Source organism: Silurus aristotelis (assembly GCF_946808225.1).
Source record: "Silurus aristotelis genome assembly, chromosome: 4".
Taxonomy (NCBI): Eukaryota; Metazoa; Chordata; class Actinopteri; order Siluriformes; family Siluridae; genus Silurus; species Silurus aristotelis.
In genome coordinates this window covers 16,065,425-16,076,608 of record NC_139577.1, presented here as the reverse complement: position 1 = coordinate 16,076,608, position 11,184 = coordinate 16,065,425, and the positions used below count along the sequence as shown (strand labels likewise).

Sequence of the window (11,184 nt, the reverse complement as noted above, 5' to 3'; positions counted from 1 at the left end):
TTACTTATTGATTTCTTTATTTATATGATTGAGGAGTTCATGGATTTTAATTGGATTCAATATTCTATGTTTAGGAATTTGTCTAAAGTAAGTAAATTCAAATCTTTTGGATGATATATTTATTTGAGTAATTGGTTGTTTTCATTCAAAATAAAAAACAAGATTTTTTTATCACATAACTGTATACCAGAATGGTAGCTAATTAATAATAGTCATAGTTATATGAGGTGAGGTAGGTGGTTAGGGCCAGGGAGTTGGTGCTGGAAGTACTGCTATGGAAATATAGCCACCGCAATTGTCCCCTAAACACAGAATTCCCACATCATCCCCACATAATGTGTGTGTGTGTGTGTGTGTGTGTGTGTGTGTGTGTGTGTGTGTGTGTGTGTGTGTGTGTGTGTGTGTATGTATGTGTGTGTGAGCATGGTGCCCATTGAGGTATTGGCATCCCATCCAAGGTATAGCCCTGTCTTTCTTCTTGTGTTCTTGTCCCTGACCAAGGCCAAGGTAAAGTGCTGCACATTTATACAGTTATCTAATCAACGTATCATGTGGCAGCAGCACTATGCATAAAATAAATTCATTAAAATACAGTAGCTCAAACAAATCTGGCCATTTTACTTTGACCCCTCTTATCAACAAGGCATTTCCACCCACCCACTGGACTGTATCTCTTTTTTGTTTTTTGCACCACTTTATATAAACTCTAGACACTATCTATGCTGATTTTGACATTGTTACCATATAATTGTCCGATTAGATAACTACGTGAATCTGTAGGTATATATATATATATATATACAGTGTATATATATATATATATATATATATATATATATATATATATATATATATATATATATATATATATATATATATATATATATATATATATATATATACACAGTGAGGAAAATAAGTATTTGAACACCCTACTATTTTGCAAGTTCTCCCACTTAGAAATCATGGAGGAGTCTGAAATTGTCATCGTAGGTGCATGTCCACTGTGAGAGACATAATCTAAAAAAAAAATCCAAAAATCACAATATATGATTTTTAAACTATTTATTTGTATGATGCAGCTGCAAATAAGTATTTGAACACCTGAGAAAGTCAATGTTAATATTTGGTACAGGAGCCTTTGTTTGCAATTACAGAGGTCAAACGTTTCCTGTAGTTTTTTACCAGGTTTACAAACACTGCAGGAGGGATTTTGGCCCACTCCTCCACACAGATCTTCTCTAGATCAGTCAGGTTTCTGGCCTGACACTGGGAAACACGGACTTTAAGCTCCCTCCAAAGATTCTCTATTGGGTTTAGGTCTGGAGACTGGCTAGGCCACGCCAGAACCTTGATATGCTTCTTACAGAGCCACTCCTTGGTTATCCTGGCTGTGTGCTTCAGGTCATTGTCATGTTGGAAGACCCAGCCTCGACCCATCTTCAATGCTCTAACTGAGGAAAGGAGGTTGTTCCCCAAAATCTCGCAATACATGGCCCCTGTCATTCTTTCCTTAATACAGTGCAGTCGCCCTGTCCCATGTGCAGAAATACACCCCCAAAGCATGATGCTACCACCCCCATGCTTCACAGTAGGGATGGTGTTCTTGGGATGGTACTCATCATTTTTCTTCCTTCAAACATGTTTAGTGGAATTATGACCCAAAAGTTATATTTTGGTCTCATCTGACCACATGACTTTCTCCCATGACTCCTCTGGATCATCCAAATGGTCATTGGCAAACTTAAGACGTGCCTGGACATGTGCTGGTTTAAGCAGGGGAACCTTCCGTACCATGCATGATTTCAAACCATGACGTTTTAGTGTATTACCAACAGTAACCTTGGAAACGGTGGTCCCAGCTCTTTTCAGGCCGTTGATCAGCTCCTCCTGTGTAGTTCTGGGCTGATTTCTCATCTTCCTTAGGATCATTGAGACCCCACGAGGTGAGATCTTGCATGGAGCCCCAGTCCGAGGGAGATTGACAGTCATGTTTAGCTTCTTCCATTTTTTAATGATTGCTTCAACAGTGGACCTTTTTTCACCAAGCTGCTTGGCAATTTCCCCGTAGCCCTTTCCAGCCTTGTGGAGGTGTACAATTTTGTCCCTAGTGTCTTTGGACAGCTCTTTGGTCTTGTCCATGTTAGTAGTTGGATTCTTACTGATTGTATGGGGTGGACAGGTGTCTTTATGCAGCTAACGACCTCAAACAGTTGAATCTAATTTAGGATAACAAATGTAGTGGAGGTGGACATTTTAAAGGCAGACTAACAGGTCTTTGAGGGTCAGAATTCTAGCTGATAGACAGGTGTTCAAATACTTATTTGCAGCTGTATCATACAAATAAATAGTTTAAAAATCATATATTGTGATTTCTGGATTTTTTTTTTTAGATTATGTCTCTCACAGTGGACATGCACCTACGATGACAATTTCAGACCCCTCCATGATTTCTAAGTGGGAGAACTTGCAAAATAGCAGGGTGTTCAAATACTTATTTTCCTCACTGTATATATATATATATATATATATATATATATATATATATATATATATATATATATATATATATATATATATATACAGTATATATATATATATACAGTATATATATATATATATATATATATATATATATATATATATATACATATATATATATATATACATATATATATATATATATATATATATATATATATATATATATATATATATATATATATATATATATATATATATATATATATATATATATATATATATATATATATGTATATATATACACGGTATATAAAATGTAATATCAGTCAGTCCAGTCATCAGTCCAGTACAGTATTTATTATTATAATTGATAATTAATTTGCACTATCACTAATCTCCTGTACTGGTCGGTGCTGGTTACTGTGTCTGCTGTCTCACTGTTTGTTTTATTTATTAAAACATAATTGTGCTCTAATTCTTCCCAACAGAGTTTTAGCGAAAACCAGTGTTGGTGTATTCCTTGATAGAGACTTCAGGGCACTTTCGTACGTCACTCTGGATAAATTGCATTTAGCTTCTTCTTCTTCTTCTTTCGGCTGCTCCCATTATGGGTCGCCACAGCGGATCATCTGTCTCCATACCACCTTCTGTCTTTTACTCAATGCCACTGTCTCTAATCCATACAACATCGCAGGTCTCACCACAGTCCTATAAACTTTCCCTTTCATTTTTGCAGATACCCTACTATCACAAATCACCCCTGTCACTCTTCTCAACCCAATCCACCCTGCCTGCACTGTTTTTTTCACTTCTCTAACACACTCTCCATTACTTTGCACTGTTGACCCCAGGTACCTGAATTCCTCCACCTTCTCCAGCTCTTCTCCCTGCAACCGCACAACTCCACTGCCCTCCCTCTCATTCACACACATGTATTCTGTCTTACTCCTACTGAGTTTCATTCCCCTTTTTTTCCAGCGCATATCTCCACCTCTCCAGGCTCTTCTCAACCTGCTCCCTACTCTCACAACAAATCACAATATCATCCGCAAACATCATAGTCCAGGGAGACTCCTGTCTGACCTCGTCCGTCAACCTGTCCATCACCACTGCAAACAGGAAAGGACTCAGGGCCGATCCTTGATGCAGTCCAACCTTCTCCCTGAACCAGTCTGTCGTTCCTACTGCACACTTCACTGCCTCACACAGTCCTCATACATGTCCTGCACCACCCTCACATACTTCTGACTTCCTCATACAATACCACAACTCCTCTCTTGGCACCCTGTCGTACGCCTTCTCTAAATACACAAATACACAATGCAATTCCTTCTGTCCTTCTCTATACTTCTCCATCAACATTCTTAAAGCAAATAAGGCATCTGTAGTGCTCTTCCTCGGCATGAAACCATACTGTTGCTTACAGATGGTCACCTCTTCTCTCAGCCTGGCTTCCACTACTCTTTTCCATAACTTCATGGTGTGACTGATCAACTTAATTCCCCTGTAGTTACTGCAAGACTGCACATCTCCTTTATGCTTAAAGATCGGTACCAGCACACTTCTTCTCCATTCCTCAGGCATCTTCTCACCTTCCAAAATCCTGTTAAACAATCTGGTCAAAAACTCCACTGCCATCTCTCCTAAACATCTCCACGCTTCTACCGGTATGTCATCTGGTCCAACCGACTTTCCATTCTTCATCCTCTTAATCGCTGCTCTCACTTCCTCCTTACTAATCCTATCCACTTCCTGCTTCACCAACTCCACATCATCCAACCTTCTCTCTCTCTGATTTTCCTCATTCATCAGCTGCTCAAAATACTCCCTCCACCTTCTCAACACACTCTCCTCACTAGTCAACACATTTCCCTCTCCATCTTTTACTGCTCTAACTTGCAGTACATCCTTCCCAGCTCGGTCCCTCTGCCTGGCCAATCGGTACAAATCCTTTTCTCCTTCCTTAGTGTCCAACCTCTTATACAGTTCCTCATATGCCTTTTCCTTGGCTTTCGCCACATCCCTCTTAACCTGCTGCCGCATCTCCTTGTACTCCTGCCTACTTTTCTCATCACACATCTCATTTTTTCTATCCCACTTCTCTTTTGCCAACCTCTTTCTCCTTATGCTCTCCTGCACTTCCTCATTCCACCACCACGTCTCCTTGTCTTGCTTTCTATTTCCAGATGTTACACCAAGTACTTTTCTAGCTGCCTCCCTCATCACTCCTGCAGTAGTTGCCCAATCATCCAACACCTCCTTAACACCACTGAGCCTCTGTCTGACCTCTTCCCTGAAACTCACACTACACTCTTCCTCCTTCAGTTTCCACCATCTTATTCTTCTTTCAGTCCTCACTCTCCTCCTCTTCTTCTTCGCCTCCAAAACCATCATACAGACCACCATCTGATGCTGTCTAGCTACACTGTCCCCTGCCAACACCTTACAGTCTTCAATCTCCTTTAGGTTGCATCTCCTGCATAGCACATAGTCCACCTGTGTGCACCTTCCTCCACTCTTATACATCACCCTATGATCCTCCTTCTTCTTAAAATAAGTGTTCACCACTGCCATTTCCATCCTTTTAGCAAAATCCACCACCATCTGCCCTTCCACATTCCTCTCCTTAAAACCATACCTACCCATCGCCTCCTCATCACCTCTGTTCCCTTCACCTACATGCCCATTAAAGTCTGCATGCCCCAATCACCAATCGTTCTTTCCTAGGTACACCATCTACCACTTCATCTAATTCACTCCAGAATCTTTCCTTCTCCTCCATCTCACAGCCAACTTGTGGAGCATAGGCACTGATGACATTTATCATCATCCCTTCAACTTCCACCTTCACGATCATCACCCTATCAGAAACTCTCTTCACCTCCACTACACTCTTACTGTACTCTTCTTTCAGAATCACCCCTACACCATTTCTCTTTCCATCCACACCATGATAAAACAGTTTAAAGCCACCTGCTCCTTTCCCTGCCGTCTCTGTAGACGTCTTCCTCCTCTCCTTCTCCGCCTTCGGCCAACAGTAGCCCAATTTCCACCGGTACCCTGTCGGCTAACGATACCTGTGGCGGTCGTTGTTAACCCGGGCCTCGACCGATCCGGTATGAAATTCTCATTTGTAATCCGCATATTTGATTTGGCACATGTTTTACGCTGGATGCCCTTCCTAACGCAACCCTCCCCATTTACCCGGGCTTGGGACCGGCACTAAGAGTGCACTGGCTTGTGCATCCATAATGGCTGGGTTATAAATTTAGCATGTCTGCTAAATGCAAGGTGTAAATGTAAATGTTGCGTTATGCTTTTTTTCACCACATGACACACATGTACACTTTATGCTGTGCCCCAGTTAGTTTTTCTTTGTAGTTTTGTGTTTATTGTTCATTTGTGTTCATTTATGTTGTTTTATGTAGCTCAGTGTGTAATGTACTGTATATGATTAGAATGACGATAAAGGCTAACGACTTGACATATATTTTGATGGGGGTCATTCATGTGTGTGCTTTTACTTTTGCCACTAGCTCAGTGGTTAAGAAGATCGAAGGTTTCAAGACCCTGTTTCGCCAAGCTGCCACTCTTGGGGCAATTGAGCATCTGCACTCAGAGAGAATGCAAGAGAATTTCACTGAGCTGTAGAGTAAATGTGACTTGTATACAACAGCTTTCTAAGAGGTAGCTCAATTGTTAAGATGTTGGATTTCTGATCTAAAGGGCCTGAGTTCAAACTCTCTTGGTGCCCTTGAGCCTAAAGGCCCTCAACCCTCTGTGCTCCAGTGGCACTGTAACATGGCTGACCCTATTTTACTGTGCTATAAAGCACTTTTCTATGAGGTAGCATCAGTATTTAACATATTGGACTTCTGGTCGGAAGGTCATGAGTTCAAATCCCTGCACCACTAAGCTTACTCGGCACTTAAAGCAAGACCCCTAACCCTCAACAGCTCATCTGTTTGAATGAGATAATTGTAAGTCGCTCTGGAAAAGGGCGTAAAAGACAATGTAAATGGTTCGATGGGGGAAAATGGCCACGTGTTTGTATGTTATGAACTCCTTCCTTTTTTCCACCAACGTTTGAAAACTGTTTTGTTGGAAACTTTAATACTGCTGTGTGGACTGCTAGGCCCCGCCCACTGCGCGAAATCAGGTGTGTCTGACTGAAGTCCCGCCTCCTTTGACCTTACATGGCTATTAGTGAGGCGAGTTGATTGACAGCAGGCAGCAGCTACTGAGCGCCGTTGAGACATGGCGGAGCTTCCAGTTTGAGAGTAGAGAACGCCAACAGTTACGGTTTAGTTTCGCTTGTACCGAAAGTCGACACGTTCCCGAGCAAAATAGCGAAGAAGAAAGCGTAAAAGTGGGCGGAAATGCTGCGGTTCGGAGAATTGCGGTGGAAGAGGGAAGAAGTGTCTGGAAAGTAAGTGAGCTGAGGAGGAGGACGAGGAGAAGGAGGGGGAGAGAGAGAGAGAGAGAGAAAATGTACCGAGCGCAAGCTGTTCAGTGCAGTCAACAGCCTTAGGCAACAAATATGGCTTCGTGCGCCTTTTCGCTCGGTGGAATCAGAAACTGCTGTGTTAAGCCATCGGATATCATGGCGCACTCGCTCGCATCGTACAAGTGACCATAAGGAAGAGGGAGATCCCGCTTGGTTAATCGGGTGGGTGGGAGGGTGGGGGGTTCTGCTGGGTTTGAGTCGAGGTCACCGTCTCTCGCTCTCCGCCGACACAACTAGAAGCTAGCTTAGCCGTTTAGCTAGGGAACTGCGCGAAAGTGCAAATGGAGCCGAAGCACAAAGAGTTGTTAGAGCAGTGCCACCAGAACTTGGTGCAGTCCATCCCGGACGCGCAGCGCCTCATCGAGCTGCTCACCAAATCCGGCAGCCTGAGCGAGCGGGACACGCAGGAGCTGGAGCAGAACTGCTCGTCGAGCTCGGAGAAAGTGGACCAGCTGCTGAAGATGCTCATGAGCAAGGAAAGCGACCATTTCCTGGCCCTGTGTGTGGCACTGGAGAAAACCTACCCTCACCTGTATACTGCCCTGTTCAGCAACGGCGGAGGAGCTGCAGATCACTCCGGTAAGTGTTCGTAGCTCACTCGGACCCTCATCCGTCACCCAGCTCAGGATGGAGGTCGCCATGTCTGAGGTGATCGCTAGTGTAAAGCATTGCTGAGATTTCGGGTGAGATTTCTCCTTTCCCTAAGCGATCACAGCAGTGTTACAGTCTGACACCACTCACAAAAGCAGTCGGTCTACATGATCGAAGGTACTGTCTTCATTGCACGACCTCCTGAATAGTTCTAGTGCAATAGTTTTACCAAACAAATTGAGCAGGATGGCAGAAATTACCCCCCCCCCACACACACACACACCCCTCCCGGAAAAAATAATAGAGACATAATAGGAAACTGTATTTTGCTTAACTCATGATTCACATTAACTCAAGTAGAAATACAGGGCATCTGAATCCCAAGTGCAGAGTTTAAGTCTTAGCAAGTTCACATCATTTCAACTCGGATGAAAATAGAAGAGAAATCTGGGGAAACAGAAACTTTCATAGCCCAACATTCCTCCAATTCATGCACATTAAGCGTAGTGTCAATAACATTGTTCTTTTCACATCACGGCTTTCTGATGCACATCCATGGGAAGTGGCGGTTTCCATGCGACCGCCTGCCACGGTGCCGTGCCCTTACACGTCAAGGTGCACACGTGTGCGACTTATTCGCCAACCCGTATTTCATAACGCACGCTTTTGTTTACTTTTCACTTCGCTGTCAGATGAATGAGGAAAGCATGAGGACGAGTCGGTCATTTCCTGTTCAATCTCTCCGGTTTTATGATCTGATGCCAATCCACTGATTTTTCGGCCTTTCAAAAGGTCATCAACTTTCGCTCTGCGCAGGGTTCTGAGAATAAGAAATGGATGTTAAGTAATGAAATATGGAGGAAGAGTTTCTTTTAGAGCGTATGTTCAATATTTATGGGTGTAAAAAGCAAAAAGAAGTGTGGACTCTTGACATGGCACTGAGTGCTGCTTCTGCAGGCTTAGAAGGTTCTTTAATAGGGGAGAACTGTCAGCTCGTGGACATCAATGCTTGCTATCGCAAACGTTTCATTCCACCACACACACACTTTACATTGTGTGAAAGAAAAGACACTTCAGGACCGCGTTTCTGCACCTTCCACGCTGCTTCTTTTGCCAGGTCTTAAATATACTGTGTGATTCCTGAGTGTCCACATTGACTCAAAAGAAACTTTCTATAACAGCACGACTCTGACAGTATTTCCCAGTGTAATTTAAATGACCGGTTTAAACTAATTACCTACATCTAATGCATTCTAGCTTTTTTTTAAATATATATTAGCAGATAATTCACAGGGACTTGTGTGGCAGTAAGTCTGTGTAATCTAAGGCTAACAATAAATAAAAAAATGTCTGGGTTGTAGTGAAGCTTTTTGCAAGGAGATGTTTTTCACTTATTGAAAAGGTCTCCATAGTCAGTGTTTTATAACAGTTATGTTTTAATCCACAAAAAAGTCTTTGGGACAGAGGGGTCCCCCAGTTACATAACAAACAGCAATGTCTTATTAACTAGTGTTATAAATGATAATAGCTGCTGTAACATAACTGATAATGAACACACGTCCAGATGTTCCACAACATTAAGTGTAACGCTACATTTTTTTTCTTGTCATTTTCTTTTCAGTGTAGTAATTTGCAAATTCCCACTCATAAAGCAGATAAGAAGTGTGAAGGCCATCACATGGTTCTTCCTGAGACAGCTAAAGTCAGGCGACTGCATCTTTTTGAACTGCTGATCATAAGCACCTCAATGCAGCAACTGTCTACCTTCTTCTGCATACATGAGCTTACAGCCACCTGTGATTGGCTAGTGTTGTTAGATTTACAGGAGGTTGCGATCACTTCCACCCAGAGAGCGTGAGTGTGTTTGCTATTTGGGATAGTTTGCAATCTCCTGGAGATGGGACCAAAGCATTCCAGTTTGGAGCGTTACCATAAACAAATTCTGTATTTACAAATAGCGGAATCAATCAGGTTGGGATGTTCTGGAATAGAACAGTAATTACAGTACATTATGAGAACCACACCATGTTGTGTTGTGTTCACTCAAAATTAATATTCGAGGCCCATTAACATCTCATCGACTGTAATCACATTTTTTGAATACAATGTTTTTTTCCGCAACATTGCAATATTAATGTATGGATGCATCCCTCTGCATTTTCTTTCTGATTATTCAGACTGAAGCATCCTTAAAGCACATCTTTCATTACTTTTGCTGAGGCAATGTGTGTGATGTGATAATTTCTTACAATCCACATACCCTAGTAAGCTCTGGAGTAGACAGATGAAAGCCTAAGCTCTCCCCCCCCCCTCTCTCTCTCACCCTCTCTCCTTCTCTCTCTCCCTCTCTCCTTCTCTCTCTCTCTCTCTCTCTTTGACTCACACACTTACGTGTATGATGAGTTACAGTGATCGCGACCTGCTCTGAAGTCATTCTTTCAAGCTGCCATTGCTGAGCCTCAACTCTTTTCACTGCCAAGCCTCTCTATACACACACACACACACACACACACACACACACACACACACACACACACACCCACACACACACACCCACAGTCATAAGCACGCACACACACGCAGGTTGGGAGTGGGAGCTGTGGAGGAGGGGCAGGTTTGGTTAGTGTAGGGCAGTGTGGTGGCAGCTCCAACTGCTTCCTCATGCTGGCTGGAGGAGCAGCACACTGCATGTGGCACTATGTTTATTGAACACACACAGGGTCATAAATCAAGGCAAAACAGGAGGCAAAAGATCAGCATGGCAAATCATTGAGAGTCGCCTTATGTGTGGTATTATAATTAAATGGGTTTGCTGAAAACATTTCTAAAAATGAAGTATTTGTGATCTCTAAGCAGACTTAGCCTTGTCTTTTGACTGGGTTACAGCTTGTGTCGTTTTTACGCTGCGGGTGCGATGTTTGCTCTGCGCTATACACTAGACAGTCACGTTGATTTAGATCCGAGGTGTCAGACTCCAGTCCTGGAGCAGCACAGCAAAGTCCCACCTCATTTATCACACCTATTTCATCTCCTAAGCTAATTAGCAAGGCTTTCATGAGCTGCATGTGGTGTGGTTTAATATAAAAAAATAAAAAAAATAAATAAATGTCTGCAGGGACATAGCCAGAAGCTGATATTGACACTTTTGTTTGAACCTCATTAAAGATGAGGTTGTACTGGCCATTTTCTGACCAGCTGCATCCCTGCTCCTCCAGCCTCCAGATAATAATCATTTAATGGGATCTATAGAGTAGATCTTTACCAGTGGCTGGATTGTGGTGGTAGGCTGTGTAAAATGCAGCAGTGAGAAACCATCCATTTGTGTTTGAAAATCAAGTGGTTTAATTTGAAATGGCTTGTTCACAGCAGGCCAAAGGGTAACTCCTCCATGCAGTCAAACAGAGGGCTGAGCAGAGACAACAGGCCGTTTGTTTTAAGCTGAGCTACCCCAAAGTGCACAGTCAGCAGCTTGCTCTGTTTATGGACCATGGGCTCGGATCCCAATAGATCCAACTTGTGGATAGAGCGAGATATGGCAGGGAAGTATGTCGCACTAGAACACTACTTTTTGTTGTTCTTTGTCTTATTGTTTAACAGACGGT

At 42.6% G+C, this 11,184-nt stretch overlaps 1 protein-coding gene across 3 annotated transcripts in view; it reads left to right on the top strand.

The window, feature by feature from the left end:
- The first annotated feature begins 6,697 nt into the window (after positions 1-6,697).
- Positions 6,698-11,184, top strand: part of dlg5a (discs, large homolog 5a) — a 38,661-nt gene continuing 34,174 nt past the window's right edge. For all 3 annotated transcript variants that reach the window (XR_014533186.1, XM_083539243.1, XM_083539242.1), the window contains exon 1: positions 6,698-7,570. Coding sequence is in view for 2 of the 3 variants with exons in the window: in XM_083539243.1 (XP_083395369.1) it covers positions 7,273-7,570 (298 nt within the window). In the remaining variant the exon portion in view is untranslated. The remainder of the gene's footprint in view (positions 7,571-11,184) is intronic.